Here is a 17917-nt window from a genome sequence, read left to right as displayed (position 1 = left end):
CCACCCCTTCTGTACCCCTCTCTATACCACCTTGGACACACACAAGAGATAATTTTGTGGCAAAATATTTTATTGCTGCCATTGCCATGGTGGACCACTGGGGGTTGAAGCTGGGTGAATCACAGCATCTTCTGAAATAGGGCGATGGCCTCATCCACCTTCCTGAGCTCTGCTTCTGTCTGCTGGAGCTGGAACGGGGGGCAAGGAGAATGAGGACCCAAGCCCAAGCTAGGAAACCCTCCAAACACCCAGGATAGGAAGGTTGGAAAGATGGATGGGGACCAGGAGAGGAGCAGTTTGGGGGTATGTGTTTGGCTGGCCTTGTCCCCCTAATCTCATGAGCCTCCCAGCCAACAACACCTCCTTCCCCCATGATCCAGCTTCTTGGGTCTTGCTTTTCCCAGAGGTTGGTTAGTTCCCATGGACAAAGGGGCCTCTGTTTTATTGTTAAGTACATACAAGAAAAAAATAAAATAAAATAAAAAAGGGGCCTCAGAGCCCACCTGCCTCACCCCATGCCCCCACCTGGACAGGAGAACACAGGCACCCAGGCATGTCATTTAACCCTCATTTGTAAAATGAAGATAATACCGCACACCCCTGGGGGCTAGCCAGAGAACCAAGTGAGGTAAACTATGTCCACTCAAGGCTATCCTGCCCTTGGCCTCCATGCCTATTTTTCCCTGTTTCTGCAGTTTACCCCACTGCTCCTCCCTGGAGAAATCCAGGAGGCTGGGGGTCTGCAGGGGCACATGAGGAGGCAATCCTGTTCTTTTGTGGTCAGCCCAGTGGTCAGAAGTAAGCACCAGAGCTTGGGCTCCCTGACTGTGGGTCCTGAGTGCAGCCCCAGGTGTGTGGATCTCCATGGTCTGGGCTGCTGGGAGGGGCAAAAGGGGATTGGCCAGGAGGCAGGGTGCCTGGGCCTAAGTTGGCCTCCATCTCCAATCTGTTCTGTGAGCCTAGGCTGTGCCCCTGCCCCTGGCTGCCTTGGCATGTGAGGACTCGAGGCTCCATGCTGCCCTGTGGGGATTCCCCAGGGCTCAGTGCCAGTTCCAGCTTCCACAGTAGGGATTTGATGGAGGGAACGGATGGTGTGGGAAACACCCACCCATACCACACACCTTGGCTTCGTCTGCCTCCTGGACTTCTAGGGGCACCTTGACAGAGTAGCCAGAGGCGGCACGGCGTTCCCGCAGACGCTGGGCCTGCCGTTGTGCCTCACCTCGCTTGGCCTGCAGCTTGCCCAGCTCCCGGGCCGGGTCCACCAGCCCCTGCAGTTGCAGGTGGATGGAGCAGCGGTCAGAGGCTAGGGCCACAGCACAGCCCTGTGGTGCAGGAGCTCCCAGGGCCAGGACAGCCACCACACCTGCGCTGGCCAGTGCCTGCACATAGCCCGACACAGCTGATGCCAGGGTGCCTGTGGCCTCATCAGCCACTTCCAAGAAACCTGCCAGGAAGGGGAGAAAGGTGAGGCCTGGCCCCAAAGAGACAGGAGATTAGGCAGCCACGGGGTCCCAGAGTGGGCTGGGGGTACAGTGGGATGGGTGGATGTGGGGGCCCGTGGCTCACAGTCAGGCCGGATCCGGGTAAGGTTGTAGTCAGCACGCAGGGAACGCACGGCTCGAGTGATGCTTAGAGCCAGTTCAAGAGCAGCTTCTGCTTCAGGGTCCTTCCAAGAGCACTATGGGGTGAAGAAGGGGATAAGAGAGGGCCTCGGAGGTGAAGTCAGAGTCCTCCCTCCAGGCTGTGCCCAATACCTCCGAAGGCTCAGGGTAAGGAGTAACACAGAGGCTAGGGGGAGCTTGCGGTGTCCTCCGGGGAAGCCTCTGGTACAGCTCCTCTGTCACAAAGGGCATGAAAGGTGAGAGCAGCCGCAGGCCAACGTCTAGGCAGGTATAGAGGGTCTGGCGTGCACACTCGGCTGCCACCTGGTCCACCCCATTCAGTATGGGTTTCAGGCACTCCTAGGGCAGGAGAGGCACAGGACTCAGGGCTGGAGATCTAGCCTCAAGCCCTCGATGAGCCTGTGAAGGCTGGGAAGGGGACAGGTTGGCTAGGTCCTCATGGCCAACCTAGGCAGAGCTGGGCCCAGGGCTCCGCTGTTCTCTCCCCTGTTCTCCTCGCCTGCTTCTCACCAAGTAAACATCACAAAGCTCATAGAGCCAGAAGCTGTACTGGGCGGTGGTAATAGCTGGGAAATCGTAGGCTTGGAAACCTTGGTTGCTGAGCCTCACGGCCTCGGTCAGCCGGCTAAGGATCCAGCGGTCCACCAGGCTCTCGTGGCCTCCAAGCTGGGGAGAAGGGTACATCAGCCAATAGGCCCCAGGGAGGGGGCTGGGAACCATGGGCAAATATCAAGAACAAGGAATAAGCCTCTAGCCATCTCAGGGGAGGACCCCAATGTCCTGGGCTTTCACTGTAACCATGTGTATCTGTGTCTATCTGTCCCTCCTGCTACATGGAGGCCCTTGGAGCAAGGGTGGAACCTATGTGGGTATGCCAACCTTGCCACCCACCAGGCCTTACCTTGGAGGTGGGTGAGGGAATGAAACCCTTTCCAAGGCCACGCAGGGCAAACTTAGTGGCATTCCAGAGCTTGTTGCAGAAGTGGCGGTAACCCAATATCCGGTTCACGTCCAAGTTGATGTCACGACCTGGATGGGGAGTGAAGTATCACCATTGTCCCTCCCAGCCCACATCCACCAGGGGCCCAGGGCCAAGGAGAGTGAAGGGCCACACAGGAGTGAGGAGGCAGCTGAGGAAGTTTTGGGGGCCATACCCTGGGATGTGTACGCGCACAGTCCAAACCGGAGAGCATCGGTGCCACACTCAGGAATCCCTGCTGGGAAGTCTGCCTTCTACAGGGAGGGGCAGAGGGAGGAACATCCTCAGCCAGCCCCCCAACCTTCTGCTCATACTCCACCCTGTCCCCTCTCCATACCTGCCCCTCTTTAGCCTTCTCCACTTCACTGGGATCTAGGTTGCTGTTCAGTAACTGGTCATAGAGGCCCTGAGGTGGAGGTGGGAATAGTCAGGTGGCCATGTCCATAGCCCCACAGCCCCTCCTGGCTGGCCCAGCACTCAGCCCCACCTGTAGGGAGACTCCATAGATGACATCCAGGGGGTCAATAACATTGCCAAGAGACTTGCTCATCTTCCGGCCATGAGCATCTCGCACGATAGCATGGAGGTAGACCTGCAGAGCAGGTGGGGGACAGCCCGTGGGGCTAAGGAAGAGCCCTCCTTCCCTGGACTCAGTGCCCCTCAGCCAGGACCCCACATCTGGTCTTGCCCACTCTGAACCTCAGGCCCCATCCAGTATCCCCACCAGCTCACTGGGTGCCTTCATGCGAATCAGAAATGTTCCCTCTTGGCTTAGTACCCATAGCACAGTGGTTACGGCACCAGCCACATACACTGAGGCTGGTCGGTTCGAATCAGGCCTGGGCCTGCTAAAAAACAACAATGACAATTGCAACAAAAAAATAGCTGGGCGTTGTGGCAGGTGCCTCTACTCCCAGCTACTTGGGAGGCCGAGGTAAGAGAATTGCTTAAGCCCAAGAGTTTGAGGTTGTTCTGAGCTGTGACACCATGACACTCTACCGAGGGCAACACAGTGACACTCTGTTTCAGAAAAAAAAAGAAAAGAAAAAAGAAATGTTCCATCCTCTGGGAAGATGAAACTCTGGACAGGGTACTGAAGTCACTGATCAGAACCTGGGCTGGATTTCAGCCCCCTCTAACCCCCAGGCTAGGCCACAGACCCTGCCCCCATACCCTCATGCTGAGCCTGAGCTGTGGTGGGGAGGGCAGATGAGGAGGGTCTCAGCAGTCTTCATACCTCTCTGAAAGGCAGCTTGCCGGTGAGCTTCAGGCCCAGCATGACCATCCGGGCCACCCAGAAGAAGAGGATGTCGTGGCCTGTCTCCAGCAGTGTCCCGGGGTAGAACACACTTAGGTCTTCTGACTGGGGGCAGACCAAGGTGTGAAGGAGAGCCAAGCACTCACCTTCGAGACCCTTACCACACCCTGGCCTGGCCCCAGGAACACACCTGGTTGGGCCAGCCTAAGATAGAGAAGGGGAAAAGGCCAGAGGAGAACCAGGTGTCCAATACGTCCTCATCTGAGGGAGGCCAAAGGTCAGAGGTTAGTCAGGAACAGTGAGGATGAGGGCCCCAGCTCTGCCCCTCCTCATGCCCAAGGCCCCGCCTTGCCTTGCTGAAGACTGATCTTGTCAGGGGACACTCCAAACTCCTTGGCTGCCTTCTCCCGGGCCTCCGCCTCATTGCGTCCACTCACCCAGTACCGCCCGTCAGGGTCCTGCCACAGGTAGTATGAGCACCCAAGGGGGTGCCTCTGTCTCTGCCTTGTTCTGACTTCTCCCCCCACCAAGGACCCAATAAACCTATAGCTCCCATAGATGTCCCAGTATCTAGCTCTGGTCTGTCCTTACCTCCCCAGGGGGTACTGCTGGGTCACTGACAGTGATAAAATAGGCTGGGATGCGATGGCCCCACCATAGCTGCCGGGAAATGCACCAGTCCCTGCAAATGTGGAGGTAGGGAGATCAGGGAGGGCCTGGAGGTGCCCCAGCCTGTGCCCAGTTCAGTTCTCAGCCCAGACTCTTCTACACACCGGATGTTGTCCATCCAGGCATGCCACGTCCGTTGATGGGCCTCAGGCAGAATACGGAGGTCACCCCGAGTTACAGCAGCGCTGGCAGCCTGGGCCATCTCCCCACAACGCACATACCACTGTGGCCGCAGCAGAGGCTCCACCACATCCTTGGAACGGCTGGGGTTACATGCAGGGTGGGAAGGTGGGGTGGTGAGCACCCTGAGGAGCACCCCTGCCTCCTCACCCCCTCTGACATCCACCCTCACTTGCAAAGCGGCACCACCATGGGGTTGTCTTCCATGCCACGGAATAGCCCTTGCTCTTTCAGTGCTGCCTGTACCGCCTTCCTGGCCTCAAACCTGGGTAGGCCCTGGGTAGAAAAAGGCCTCATCATGGTGACGCCTAGGTACCCCTCCAACTCCCTGACAAGGGCCCCATGCCCCAGGAAGCCTCACCAGGAAAGGCGGAGGCACATTGACCAGGGCCCCATGAGAGTCCATGATGCTGATGGCCTCCAGCTCATGCCGCTGCCCAACCTCATAGTCATTTTGGTCGTGTGCTGGAGTGATCTTCACCGCACCTGGGGTGTACATGGGGTGTGAGGGTCACAAAAGACTCACAGAGTTCCTTTCCACACTCACCTCTTCTGCTGAAGGATGCAGCTACTGGCCCACCTGACCCCACTAATACAGGGTGGGGTCCCTGATACAGTCCCCTGAGAACCAGCCCAAGTTCTGTTTGGCTGCAGCTTATATTCTTTCTCTTTGAGAGAGAAGATAAAGGGCTGGGGTATGCCCATGGGCTGCAGTCTCCCCCCTCCCCACAGGGCCAGCCCCATGCTCACCTGTGCCAAACTCCATGTCCACAAATTCATCAAAGACAATGGGGAGGCTCCGAGATAAGAATGGGTGGATTACACTCTTCCCCTTCAGGTGCTGCGGACAGAGGGAAATGTCAAGAATGCAAAAAGGTCTAGGCCCAACTCCTTCTTTTCCAAGGCCCTGACTGACCCAACACCAACACCCCCTAAAAAAAACAGTCCCAATGCCTCCACCCTCAAAGCTGAGAAAGGAGCTAGAAGACAAGTTTTTTTTTTTTTTTTTTTGTAGAGACAGAGTCTCACCCTATGGCCCTCGGTAGAGTGCCGTGGCCTCACACAGCTCACAGCAACCTCTAACTCCTGGGCTTAGGCGATTCTCTTGCCTCAGCCTCCCGAGTAGCTGGGACTACAGGCGCCTGCCACAACGCCCAGCTATTTTTTGGTTGCAGTTTGGCTGGGGCCGGGTTTGAACCCGCCACCCTCGGTATATGGGGCCGGCGCCCCATCGACTGAGCCCCAGGCACCGCCCAGAAGACAAGTTTTGATCCCATTTCCTCTCCTCAGCCAGAGGCCTTGGACCCTACCCCCTATCCCCACAGGTGTGGGAGCCCCTTTTCAGACAGCCTTCTCCCAACTGGCAGCCCCCACCTGGTATCTGGGATCTTTGGGATGGACAGCTACAGCCACATCTCCCAGCATTGTCTCGATCCGTGTTGTTGCCACCACCACTTCCTCGTCACTGTCTGGTGTGACAGAAGGCTTTGTGGTCTCAGCTGTGGCCCCTTACTGCCTCCCCCAACCCAGCCCAGGATCTGTGTGCCCCTGACTCCCACCTGAGCCTTGAACCTTGTAGGCAAAGGACACGAGGACCCCAAATTCCACCTTCTCCTTGTAGCCAGGCACAGAGAGTAGGGTGCGACCTGTCAGCTCCTTCTTATCCACCTGTAGGATGGGCACTTAGAGAGGTAGCCTAGGGGCAAGGGCCAGAGATGGAGACAGGCCTAGGGGCAGGAGCCAGGGGAGATACCTCAATGTCAGAGATGGCAGAGTTGAGGGTGCAGGACCAGTTGACAAGACGGGTACTGCGGTAGATGACACCTTCCTCATGAAGCTGGACAAAAGCCTCTGTCACAGCTGCTGAGAGTTTCTGGGGTACAGCAGGGGAAACTCAGACAATGGGCCTTGGTGCCTGGGGCCCAGGCAGACACCCAAGGCAGCAGGGTCCAGGAAGGCCTGTCCTGCACAGGGTCTCATCAGTCAGCACACAGACCCCTTTGAGGGGAGAAGTACTTTTTTCAAGGGAGAGAAGGGACTATGGCAGTGGCTCTCAACCTGTGGGTCACGAGCCACAGGAACTGTATTAAAGGGCTGTGGCATTAGGAAGGTTGAGAACCACTGGACTATGGGAACACAAGAGTAGGCAACAGGCCCTATGATGCTGGAGATGGCAAGGAACCTGCTCAGCTGGGGACAGGTGCTGATGCACAGAATTCTGGGAGTTCAGGTTCCATGAGAGGGGGAGACTTCATCACATATGGCCTGGAGGAATTTGGAGTTCTCAGAGCAGGCCAGGGAATACAAATGACCAAGATGTGAAGAGGGCCAGGACATAGGGTGAGCCCACAGTGGTCTCCTACTGGGCTCACCTCCTGGGGAAAAGCCATAAGATACACTACCCTGGGAAGCCTCCCACTCCTGCCCCAGCTCCAAGACCCCTCCTACGCACAGGGTCCATGGTAAAACAGGCTCGATCCCAGTCCAAGGAACTGCCAAGCTTCTTTAATTGGTGGTAAATCCGGTCACCTTTCCTGGAAGTGGACAGACAGGCCAGGGTGAGCACTCAGGCCGGGCTGAAAGGAGATATTGGTGGCTGATGGGGCACTGTGGGAACCAGTTAGCCCTCTGAGATTGACCTGGGGCCAACTGACATCGTGCTTTTGTGAGTGGGTCTGACCCTATGGCTAGGAGTCACAGTTACAGAGGTCTTTTCTGGACAGGGACAGGGAGGCAGGGCTGTAAGGGACACGCCCACAGGGATGCTGCATACTCACTCCTCTTTCCATTTCCAGACCTCCCGTAAAAATTCCTCTCGGCCCAGCTGGTGCCGAGTCAGCCTCTGCTCACGCCATACTTTCTTCTCCACCACTACCTGGGTGGCAATGCCTGCGTGGTCACAGCCAGGGTTCCATAGGGTGGTCTCCCCACGCATACGGTGCCTGTGGGAGGGTACAGAGGACCAAAGGGTGAGCTGGGCTGGTGGAGCCTGGCACCAAAGGAAGCAGAGGCTTTAGGCAGGGACTCAATGGACTTTCAGGAAAGAAGGGAGGTAGGTGGAGCTGGAACTCTGCTGATCCTAAAACTAGTCAGGGAGAGATTTGCAAGAGCCTAGACAATCTACAAAAAGAACAAAGAGGAAGGAGACTCGGGTCTAACTGGATAGCAAAGTGTATGAGAACTATGATTGTTAAAATAAGTTACTACATAGGAACAAAGTAACAAAGTAACAGATTAGAAGAATAATCTGATAATCGATAATTGGGAAATCTTATATGCCACAGAAGATAGGATCATATTTTATGAACTGCACGATTCTGTTAGGTATTACTATTAAAGAAGTGAGGCATAGGGCAGCGCCTGTGGCTCAGTGAGTAGGGCACCGGCCCCATATACCGAGGGTGGCGGGTTCAAACCCGGCCCCGGCCAAACTGCAACAAAAAAAATAGCCGGGCGTTGTGGCGGGCGCCTGTAGTCCCAGCTACTCAGGAGGCTGAGGCAGGAGACTCGCCTAAGCCCAGGAGTTGGAGGTTGCTGTGAGCTGTGTGACGCCACGGCACTAGGGCGATAAAGTGAAACTCTGTCTCTACAAAAAAAAAAAAAGAAGTGAGGCGTAAGTAGTCTTCATAAGAAATGAAGATAAAAATTTTTTTTTGTTTTTTTTTTTTTTTTTTCAATTTGGCCGGGGCTGGGTTTGAACCCGCCACTTCCGGCATATGGGACCGGCGCCCTACCCGCTGAGCCACAGGCGCCGCCCCGAAGATAAAAATTTTTATTTTAGTGAAATAGCTCGTGAGGCTCAGATAAACTTAGCAAAATAATAAATCAATGGACAGGGGCGGCACCTGTGGCTGTTGGTAGGCCCCATATACCGAGGGTGGCGGGTTCAAACCCGACCCCGGCCAAACTGCAACCAAAAAATAGCCGGGTGTTGTGGCGGGCACCTGTCGTCCCAGCTGCTCGGGAGGCTGAGGCAAGAGAATCGCTTAAGCCCAGGAGTTGGAGGTTGCTGTGAGCTGTGTGAGGCCACGGCACTCTACCAAGGGCCATAAAGTAAGACTCTGTCTCTACAAAAAAAAAACAAAAACAAAACAAAAATAAATAAATCAACGGACATTTGACAGAAAGTTCATTGCTTGAGGAAGAAAAAAAAAATCCTGGCTGGGCACAGTGGCTATAATCCTAGCACTCTGGAAAGCCAAGGTGAGTGAAATGCCTGAGCTCACAGGTTAGAGACCAAACAGAGCAAGACCGAGACCCCTGCCTCTAAAAATAGCCGGGTGTTGTGGTAGGCGCCTGTAGTCTCAGCTACTTGGAAGGCTGAGGCAAGAGAATCGCTTGAGCCCAAGAGCTTGAGGTTGCTCTGAGCTATGACGCCACAGCACTCTACCAAGGGTAACAAAGTGAAATTTTGTCTCAAAAGAAAAAAAATCCAAGTCACTGTTATTTCATTTTTTATTCTAAAATACTGATGTATATCTATTCAGTTAAAGTAATCAGAGTTTCCAAAATCATGTATGTTCATTGAAAAAAATCTTTCTACCTTAAGTTCAGTGGGGGCTGTTCTTTGTATCTTATTACAGAAGGTTTCTCCTAACCCAAAGTTGTAAGCATGATTACTTATGTTATTTTCTTATTTATTATGAGAAATTACATCATTTTTAATGCTTTTCTCGTAGTTTGTTTCTTTGTGTTGAATTCTTTATCTAGAATAAATTATAGCTCTGGCTATAATCCTAATATTCTAGGAGGCCAAGGTGGGTGGATCACTTGAGCTCAGGAGTTTGAGACCAGCCTGAGACTCTATTTCTACTAAAAATGAAAAACTGAGGCACGAGGATTGCTTGAGCACAAGAGTCTGAGGTTGCTGTGAGTTATGACGCCTCAGCATTCTATCAAGGGCGACAAAGTGAGACTGTCTCAAAAAAAAAAATAATAATAATAATAGGGTGGCACCTGTGGCTCAAAGGGGTAGGGCGCCAACCCCATATGCCAGAGGTGGTGGGTTCAAACCCAGCCCCAACCAAAACTGCAAAAAAAAAAAAATAATAATAAAATAATAATAATAAAATAAAAAGCTGGGTACGGGTGGCGCCTGTGGCTCAAAGGAGTAGGGTGCCAGCCCCATATGCCAGAGGTAGTGGGTTCAAATCCAGCCCCGGCCAATAAAAAAATGGAAAAAAAGAAAAAAAAAGGTTGGGTGCAGTGACTCACACCTGTAATCCTAGCACTCTGGGAGGCCAAGGCAGGTAGACTGCCTGAGCCCATGGGTCCAGACCAGCCTGAGCAAGAGGGAGACCCCCCCATCTCTAAAAATAGCCAGGGGTTGTGATGGGCACCTGTAATCCCAGCCACTTGGGAAGCTGAGGCAAGAGAATCACTTGAGCCCAAGAGTTTGAGGTTGCTGTGAGTTATGATGCCCTGGCGCTCTACCAAGGGTGACAAAGTGAGACTCTGTCTCAAAAAAATAAAATAAAATAAGACAGTGCCTGTAGCTCAGTCGGCAGGGCACTGGCCACATACACTAAAGGTGGTGGGTTCGAACCAGGCCCGGGGCCAGCTAATACAACAATGACAACTGCAACAACAACAAAAGAAATTAGCCTGTTGTTGTGGCAGGCACCTGTAGTCCCAGCTTCTTGGGAGGCAAAGGCAGGAGAATCGCTTAAGCCCAGGAGTTTGAGGTTGCTGTGAGCTGTGACGCCATGGCACTCTACCCAGGGCAACAGCCTGAGACTCTGTCTCAAAAAAAAATTTAAAAAATAAAATAAAATAAATTTAAAAAGCTTTTTAAAGGGTGGTGCCTATGGCTCAAAGGGATAAGGCGCCGGCCCTATATGCCGAAGGTGGCAGGTTCAAACCCAGCCCCGGCCAAAAATTGCAAAAAAAAAAAAAAAAAGTAGCTTTTAAAAAAAGAATAGTCGGGTGGCACCTGTGGCTCAAAGGGGTAGGGCGTTGGCCCCATATGCTGGAGGTGGCGGGTTCAAACCCAGCCCGGCCAAAAAAAAAAAAAAGAATTGTCACCTAAAACATTCGATCTTGTAGTTGTTGCTAATTAAAATATTAACAGTGTTTTGGCATCTGTAGCTCAGTGGCTAGGGTACCAGCCACATACTCCGGAGCTGGCGGGTTTGAATCCAGCCTGGGCCTGCCAAACAACGACAACTACAATGAAAAGATAGCCAGCGTTGTGGCGGGTACCTGTAGTCCCAGCTACTTGGCAGGCTGAGGCAAGAGAATCATTTAAAGCCCAAGAATTTGAGGTTGCTGTGAGTTGTGACACCACGGCACTCTACTGAGGGCAACAAAGTGAGATTCTGTCTCAAAAAAAAAAAATGTTAACAGTGAGAAAAAAAAGTGAAAAACATTTACAAAATAGGAGAATCACCACACAGTAACAATACAATGAAACATTTACAACATTTGTAACAAGGAAAAATCCAATACTCACAGTAGGTAAAGAATTCTCCAACAAACTTATTAAAAATAAAAAATGATAAGGATCAATTAAAAAATAAACAAAAGCCCTGTAGCACAGTGGTTACAGCACTAGCCACATACACCTAGGGTGGCGGTTCCAGCCTGGCCTAGGCCAGCTAAACAACAATTGACAACTGCAACAAAAAATAGCTGGGTGTTGTCCCAGACACCTGTAGTCCCAGCTACTTGGGAGGCTGAGGCAAGAGAACTGCTTGAGACCAAGAGTTTGAGGTTGCTGTGACCTGTGACACCATACCACTCTACTGAGGGCCACATAGTGAGACTCTGTCTCAAAGAAAAAAAAAAAGAACCCCAAGAGATTTTGGGTGGCGCCTGTGGCTCAAAGGAGTAAGGCGCCGGCCTCATATGCCGGAGGTGGCGGGTTCAAACCCAGCCCCGGCCAAAAAAAAACAAACAAAAAAGATAGGTACAGAGAAACTATATAAGGGAAAACTTGATTAGCCAAGAAACACATGAGAAGAGGCACCACCTCAATCGTAATCAGAGAAACACGGAGTAAAATAAGAGAAGTACCACTATTTTGTCCATCAGATTGGCAAAACAAAGACCAACAATGCCCAGGGTTGGCAAGGATGGAGAAATGAATACCCTCATGTGCAACTGAGGAAGTACCAAACAGTAAGCCTGGTCTAGAGGGCAACTTGGCAGCTTTCATGTGGACTTAACACAGGTGTACCCCCCGCTCTGCTGGCCCAGCCGTTCCACTTTTTTGTAGCTATACCAGAGAAATCCTTCCACACATGTTGGAGCAAGCATGAACAGGGATGTGCATTCCAGCAAGGTTTTCCATAGAAGAAAACTAGGAACAAGCATTAATAAAAAGTGACTCCACTATGGTATATTCACACTATAGAATACAATGGGAAAATTAAAGAGAGAGAAGTCAATCTGTACATAAGGACAAGGAAAGATTGCCAAAAGAAATGTTAAATGGGGCGGTGCCTGTGGCTCAGTGAGTAGGGCGCCGGCCCCATATGCCGAGGGTGGCACGTTCAAACCCAGCCCCGGCCAAACTGCAACATAAAAATAGCCGGGCATTGTGGCGGGTGCCTGTAGTCCCAGCTGCTCGGGAGGCTGAGGCAAGAGAATCGCGTAAGCCCAAGAGTAGAGGTTGCTGTGAGCCATGTGACGCCACAGCACTCTACCCGAGGGCAGTACAGTGAGACTCTGTCTCTACAAAAAAAAAGAAATGTTAAGTGTAAGAAGAAAGCTATAAAATAAGATGTTTGGTGTGAACCCTTTATGTTAGAAAAGAGAAAATAAAATTACAAATTTGTATGAGTACATGTATACATAAGTAAACACAAAAGATCAGGAAAGATACACATCAAAGGCAGGGCGAGGTGGCTCACACCTGTAATCCTGGTACTCTGGGAGGCAGAGGCAGGTGGATTGCTTAAGCTCAGGAGTTAGAGACCAGCCTGAGCAAGAGGGAGACTGCTTCTTAAAAAACAAACAAAAAAGATACACATCAAAGCGGTAACTGCCTAAATCTTGGGAGGAAGTAGGTCTGGAAGGAGGTGCTCAAGGAGACCTGAAACCTTAAATTTCTTACCATGAAAGAGAGAGAGAAATGACACTAGAGGCAGAGCTGAGGGCCAACCCAGAAAGATAGTTGTGGAGGGCAGGGTCAGGGAAGAGAAGGGTGCCAGAGAGGGCAGACAGCTGCAGACAGGAGCTCACCATCGAGTCAGCGAGTCCTGGATGGCGTTGGTGAGGGCGTGGCCCAGGTGCAGAGAGCCTGTCACGTTGGGCGGTGGGATGCACATCATGAAGACACCTCGGGGATTTGATGCTGACACATTAGGACGCTGATGGTGGAGAAGGATGGCATGTGCTCAGGCCTCATATCACTTCTCCAGCCTCCTCCCAGGCAATGTGTCCTTCAGTCCTGCCCTTCCCCAACACCACCCCCCAGCCCAGGTGGCAGAGTCCACTCACCCCATACTCCGGCTTGAAGAAGCCCTGCTGCTCCCACCAAGGGTACCAGGCAGCCTCCACATACTGAGGGCTGTAAGAGTCAGGCATGGTGCCACTGACATCTGGGAGAGAGGAGGAGAGGGCTCAGTGCCAAGGCTGGGAATGGCTAAGAAGATGACAGGCCAGCAGAGAATGATCCAGGTCCCTGTGGCTTACATCAGAAGACAGGCATTGGAGCCCCTGGGGTACTCTGCATATCCTCACCAAGCAAAGTGGAAAGAGCAAGAACAGAACAAGCAGGGGTAAAAACTTGGAGGGAGTAGATGAAGGGTAGGGCCCCTTGCCCCCTAGTACCTTTCTTTTCCCCAGGTGGGGTTGGGAGGTCATAGGTAATGACTCCAGGATCTCGTTTCTCCCTTTTCTCTGGTTTAAGTTTCTTCTGCTTGGGAGGGAGAAGACACAGGCCCAGATATTAACCACCCCATGAGGGTGCCAACCCTCCTTTCAGCTCCGCCCTAGCCTCTCACCTCCCCTGGAGGTGGCTGCTGTTGTTGGAGTTTCTGCTTCTGTTGGAATTTCTCTAGCTTCTCCCGTTTCTTTGCCTCTTTCTTGAGCTGAGTAGCTGTCTTTGGGGGTGCAGAGACCTCAGAGCCTGAAGAGAGGCACAGAAAATCAGATTCAGCCATCTGGGGACCCTCTGTTAATAGTGCTACTACATTTCAGATGGGCTATTTCAGCTGCCCAAGGGCTTACCCAGGCTGACCTCCCACCTTACCCTCCCCTCCCATAGGCTCCTGCCGTAGTGATTCTGCCATTTGTAAGAGAAAAACAAAATGAGTTTCATCAAAGATCCCAGAAGAGCCCCTATATTCCCACTCCTCACTATTCCTAACCTGGCTGTTGAGAGAGAGACCTGGCCCCAGAGAACAGAACCACTTCTCCCAGGACGGCCCGGAACTCTGGCTGTCGGACACATGTGACAAACCAGCGAGTCACATTACCCCAGATCCGGCGGGCAGATGGGTCCAGGACCTGGAAGGGGAAAGAACTAATGATCCTTAGTCCCTCTACAGTGAGATCTAAGGAGAGCACTCTTCTTTCCCAGGGCCCACTGACTCACATATCTGAAAGGCAGCAACAAGGCTGTGATAGCAGCCAGGTCAGCCAGGGTAGGGGCCTCCCCAGCCAGGTAGGTGTGCAGTCGAAGCCACTCCTCCAAGGGACTCAGAGCCCTGCCCAGGGCCCCCAGCACAGCCTGACAGAAAGGGGAGAGGTGTGAGAAAAGGCTGGGTCCACCTCAATCCCCACCTCCAACACCACCTAATCCTTTTGGTCTCCTCTACTACTACTGAGGCTGGTTTCTTTTTATTTTGGAAACAGTCTCATCAGTCACCCTGGGATTGAGTACCATGGTGTCATAGCTCACAGCAACCTTAAACTCTTGGGCTCAGTGATTCTCTTGTCTCAGCCTCCCGAGTAGCTGAGACTACAGGTACCCACCACAATGCCCACCTATTTTTAGAGGCAGGGTCTTGCTCTGGCTCAGGCTGGTCTTGAACCCATGAGCTCAGGTGATCCACCTGCCTTGGCCTCCCAGAGTGCTAGAATTACAGGCGTGAGCCACCACACGCAGCCCTTAATGCCTGGCTATGTTTTAGAGATGGTCTCATTCTTGCTCAGGCTGGTCTCAAACTCCTGAGCTCAAGCAGTCAGCCTGCCTCAGCCTCCCAGGATGCTGGGATTACAGGTCTGAGCCACTGCACCTGGCCCTGAGGCCAGTTTCTTCTACACTCAATTGTCATAATAAAAAAAAATTCTGCTGAGTGATGGCTCTTGCCTATAATCCTAGCACCACCTAGGATTGGTGCTACTCAATCCTAGCACCTAGGTGGGTAGATTGCTTGAGCTCAGGAATTCAAGACCAGTCTGAGCAAGTGTGAGACCCTGTCTCTACTGGAAAAAAAGAAAAAAAAAAAAAAAGTCTCTACTAAAAAGAGAAAAACTGGCCGGGCATGGTAGCACAGGCCTATAGTACCAGCTACTGGGGAGGCTGAAACAAGGCTTGAGACCAAGAGTTTGAGGTTACTATGAGGTATGACACCATAGTACTCTACCCAAGGCAACTGAGTGAGACTCTGTCAAAAAAAAAAAAAAGAAAGAAAGGAAAGGAAAGGAAAGAAAATGAAAAGACCACAGGAGGTCACACAATGACTGCCAAGTCCAGGGTATCAACAAGTATTTATTAAGCACCTCTCTAATAGGCAACATGAACAGCCCTGAGCTGGAAGAGTTTACATTCTACTGGGGAAACAATAAATGAGCAAATATATGATGTGCCCCGTTTTCTTAACTCCTATGAAGAAAAATAAAGTAGGCTGAAAGGAATAGGGAATTCCAGGAGAGAAAGACTCTATTTTAGACAATGTAATCAGGATAAGAGGGAGCAAACCAGGGTTCATGTCACACATTCATTCATTCATGAAATACTATGTATCCACCACTCTCAACACTGCAAGGGGGCAGAGCTGTAAACAGGGCTTAAGCACAACTCCGGAAGGATTTACAGCTATAGTCTGGTGGTGCTATCTCACTTTCAATTCCCTCCCTGTTCATTTCACGTCTCCTTTATCTCCTTCCAGCAACTATCATCTCTTCCCACACCCAGTGTTTTCCTCAACATTTTTGGACTCTCCAAACTTATACTCAGAGACTTTCTTTTCTTTTGTTTTCTGCTTTCTTTCTTACCATAGGTACACTCACAGACTTTAAAAAGCCTGGCACTAGACCTTGTGCTCTGTGCAAATCTTTTAATCTCATCAACTTGGTGAGGCAAGTATTATATCAACTTGTGTTTACAGAGTAAGAAGACCAAGGCTCACAGAGTTTAAGACATGCATCCAAAGTTACCAAACCAGGTGGCAATCTGGGATTTGATGACTCTTTCCCCACATCTGATGAGCTACCTTCTTGTCTCATTACCCATTCCAATCCTTGCTTCCTTCCTCTGAATTTCCCCTTTCCCTCCACTCCTCCCCCCTCACCTGGGAGTCTTGGATGGAGCCTCGAAGTCCCAGGGCTGGCAGCGTTGCCCCACAGGCAGCTGGTATTAGCTCCGTGTCGGCGTAATTGACCCACTGTTGGACGAGGACAGCTGCCCGGCTCCCCCCAGGACCTCCCAAGCCTGCTGGCCACAGCAACTGGGCTACAGCTGTGGCCCCCCATACCCACAGCCCACCTGGGCCCTGCTCCAGGGCTGGCAGGCGGGGTGGGGGAAAGGGAGTCCTGCTGGCCGGGGGCGGCTGGAGACAGATGCGAGGATGGGGTCCTCCCCATCCCGGACCCTCTCCAGCCTCCCCATAGCGAGCGGCTATGAGAGCTCGGAGGCTGGGGAAGGCATCTGGGTGAGGGGAGACGTAGAGGATGGACATAGTTATGAGGGGATCCGAACGAGATGAACAACCTAATGAGAAAGAGAGACAGGTAAGACTGAGGAACCCAGAATGTCCTGGAGCCCTGGAGTAGACAGGGAACCCTCACGAAGGCTCCTCCCCCGCAGGCGCCCAAAACTCCCAGGATTGAGGATCTGACTAAGCTATAAGAAGTGAGGACCTGGCTCTCAAGAGTGGCAATGACAGGGGAGAGCTGCTGGGAACAGAGGGCTGAGAGCTGCCCGCGACCGTAGGGCCTGGGGGAGTGTGGGAGGCTCGCAGGAGCGGATGCGAGTTCGAGCCGCGTGTACGTACTGGAGGGAGAGGGTCACACTGGGCCGGGAATCCACCTCACAGCCAGGCGCCGGCCGCCGGCTGAACCGGCCGGACGCCCGGGACGGAAGAGTCGGGCGGGTGGCACCGATGGACTGCTCTCCGGTTGACCCTAGTTCCCTGAACCAGCCGCCTGGGAAGTCGGCACCCACGTGTTCCCCCCTTTGTGACAAGGAGCACTTCCGGGCCTGCGGGTCCTAGCGGGGGCGGCCGCGCCCCGCCTGCCGGTGCGTGCACTGCCCAGCCCCTTTCCGCGCCGGCGGCCTCGCTGCTCGCCACTCGTCGCGCTCACGAAGAAAGGGGCGGGCGTGGGCATGAGCGGTGGACTGGAGTACACCCCAAGGACTGCGGTCCCGTCAGGCGCCGCCGAGGGCACCTCGCACGGGTCCTCAGGCCGATTAGCCAGGGCGGCGCCCAGCGGGCAGCAGGGTAACAGGCGTTTGAGGGTCCGGCGGGTAGCGGGAGACCGGGGTGCGAGGACCAAATGAGAGGTGCATTTGCGAAAGCCCTGGGCGTCCGGCTTCCTCCCTGAATCTCATAGCTTTATTTACTAGGAGAGAGATGAGGCCGCGCCATAGCTCACTCTCGTAATCCTAGCTCCTGGGAAGCCGAGACAGGAGGATCCCTTGAGTTTACCAGTTGGAGACAAGCAAGAGCTAGCCACTGGCTCGGTGCCACTAGTCCCAGATACTCGGTAAAATGAGGCAAGAGGATCACATGAGCCCAGGAGTTTGAGGAGGTTGTGAGTTATGACAGCAGGGTTCTCTAGCCTGGGCAACTGAGTAAGACCCTACCTTAAAAAGGGGGGTGGGGAGGGGAGTACAGGGGAATGGCCTGAAAGGTCCCTTAAGGCTTGATAATTCTCATCTGTTTGGGAACTCATATTTGCTGAATTAGTGATTGAAATTTACTAATTCTCACGTAACTTCTCTCCACAATACAAATTATGTCACTTACTTTTATCTACTATATTCAGAAAAAGTATACTGATTTGGCTGGACAAAACCCAGCAGCATCAAATGCA

General features: G+C 52.6%; 1 protein-coding gene across 3 annotated transcripts; it reads right to left on the bottom strand.

The window, feature by feature from the left end:
- Positions 1-52: 52 nt before the first annotated feature.
- On the bottom strand, positions 53-17123 carry VARS1 (valyl-tRNA synthetase 1). Of its 3 annotated transcripts, none has more exons than XM_053601378.1 (30): positions 16876-17123; positions 16174-16592; positions 14253-14387; positions 14026-14164; positions 13660-13784; positions 13487-13574; positions 13154-13254; positions 12896-13023; positions 7489-7653; positions 7164-7245; positions 6465-6584; positions 6271-6379; positions 6086-6180; positions 5462-5552; positions 5073-5197; positions 4884-4987; positions 4636-4794; positions 4454-4544; positions 4215-4320; positions 4053-4123; positions 3842-3967; positions 3092-3196; positions 2942-3010; positions 2780-2858; positions 2527-2654; positions 2136-2291; positions 1758-1964; positions 1570-1681; positions 1122-1447; positions 53-188 (listed from the first exon to the last, which is right to left on the bottom strand). In XM_053601378.1, the coding sequence occupies exons 2-30, from the start codon at positions 16558-16560 to the stop codon at positions 120-122; spliced, it is 3798 nt and encodes a 1265-aa protein (XP_053457353.1). In that variant the 5' UTR covers positions 16561-16592; positions 16876-17123; the 3' UTR covers positions 53-119. The 3 variants fall into 3 exon arrangements, with proteins under 3 accessions (XP_053457353.1, XP_053457354.1, XP_053457355.1); XM_053601379.1 differs by having other exon boundaries at positions 13487-13571; XM_053601380.1 differs by lacking the exons at positions 16174-16592; positions 16876-17123 and having other exon boundaries at positions 13487-13571; positions 14026-14180; positions 14253-14379.
- Between the last annotated feature and the right edge of the window lie 794 nt (positions 17124-17917).

This window comes from Nycticebus coucang, chromosome 9 (genome assembly GCF_027406575.1).
Source record: "Nycticebus coucang isolate mNycCou1 chromosome 9, mNycCou1.pri, whole genome shotgun sequence".
Classification (NCBI taxonomy): Eukaryota; Metazoa; Chordata; class Mammalia; order Primates; family Lorisidae; genus Nycticebus; species Nycticebus coucang.
Note: the sequence above shows the minus strand (reverse complement) of the source record. Positions and strands in the feature narration are given on the sequence as shown.

What these genes read in the sequence shown, in the direction of transcription:
- VARS1 (XM_053601378.1), bottom strand. Translation starts at nt 16,560, where the DNA reads ATGTCCATCCTCTACGTCTCCCCTCACCCAGATGCCTTCCCCAGCCTC. An exon ending in AGCAGCCACCTCCAGGGGAG is followed by an intron (nt 13,575 to 13,659) that starts GTGAGAGGCTAG and finishes CTCCCTCCCAAG; the next exon opens with CAGAAGAAACTTAAACCAGA. An exon ending in CTGCCATCTCTGACATTGAG is followed by an intron (nt 6,380 to 6,464) that starts GTATCTCCCCTG and finishes CCCATCCTACAG; the next exon opens with GTGGATAAGAAGGAGCTGAC.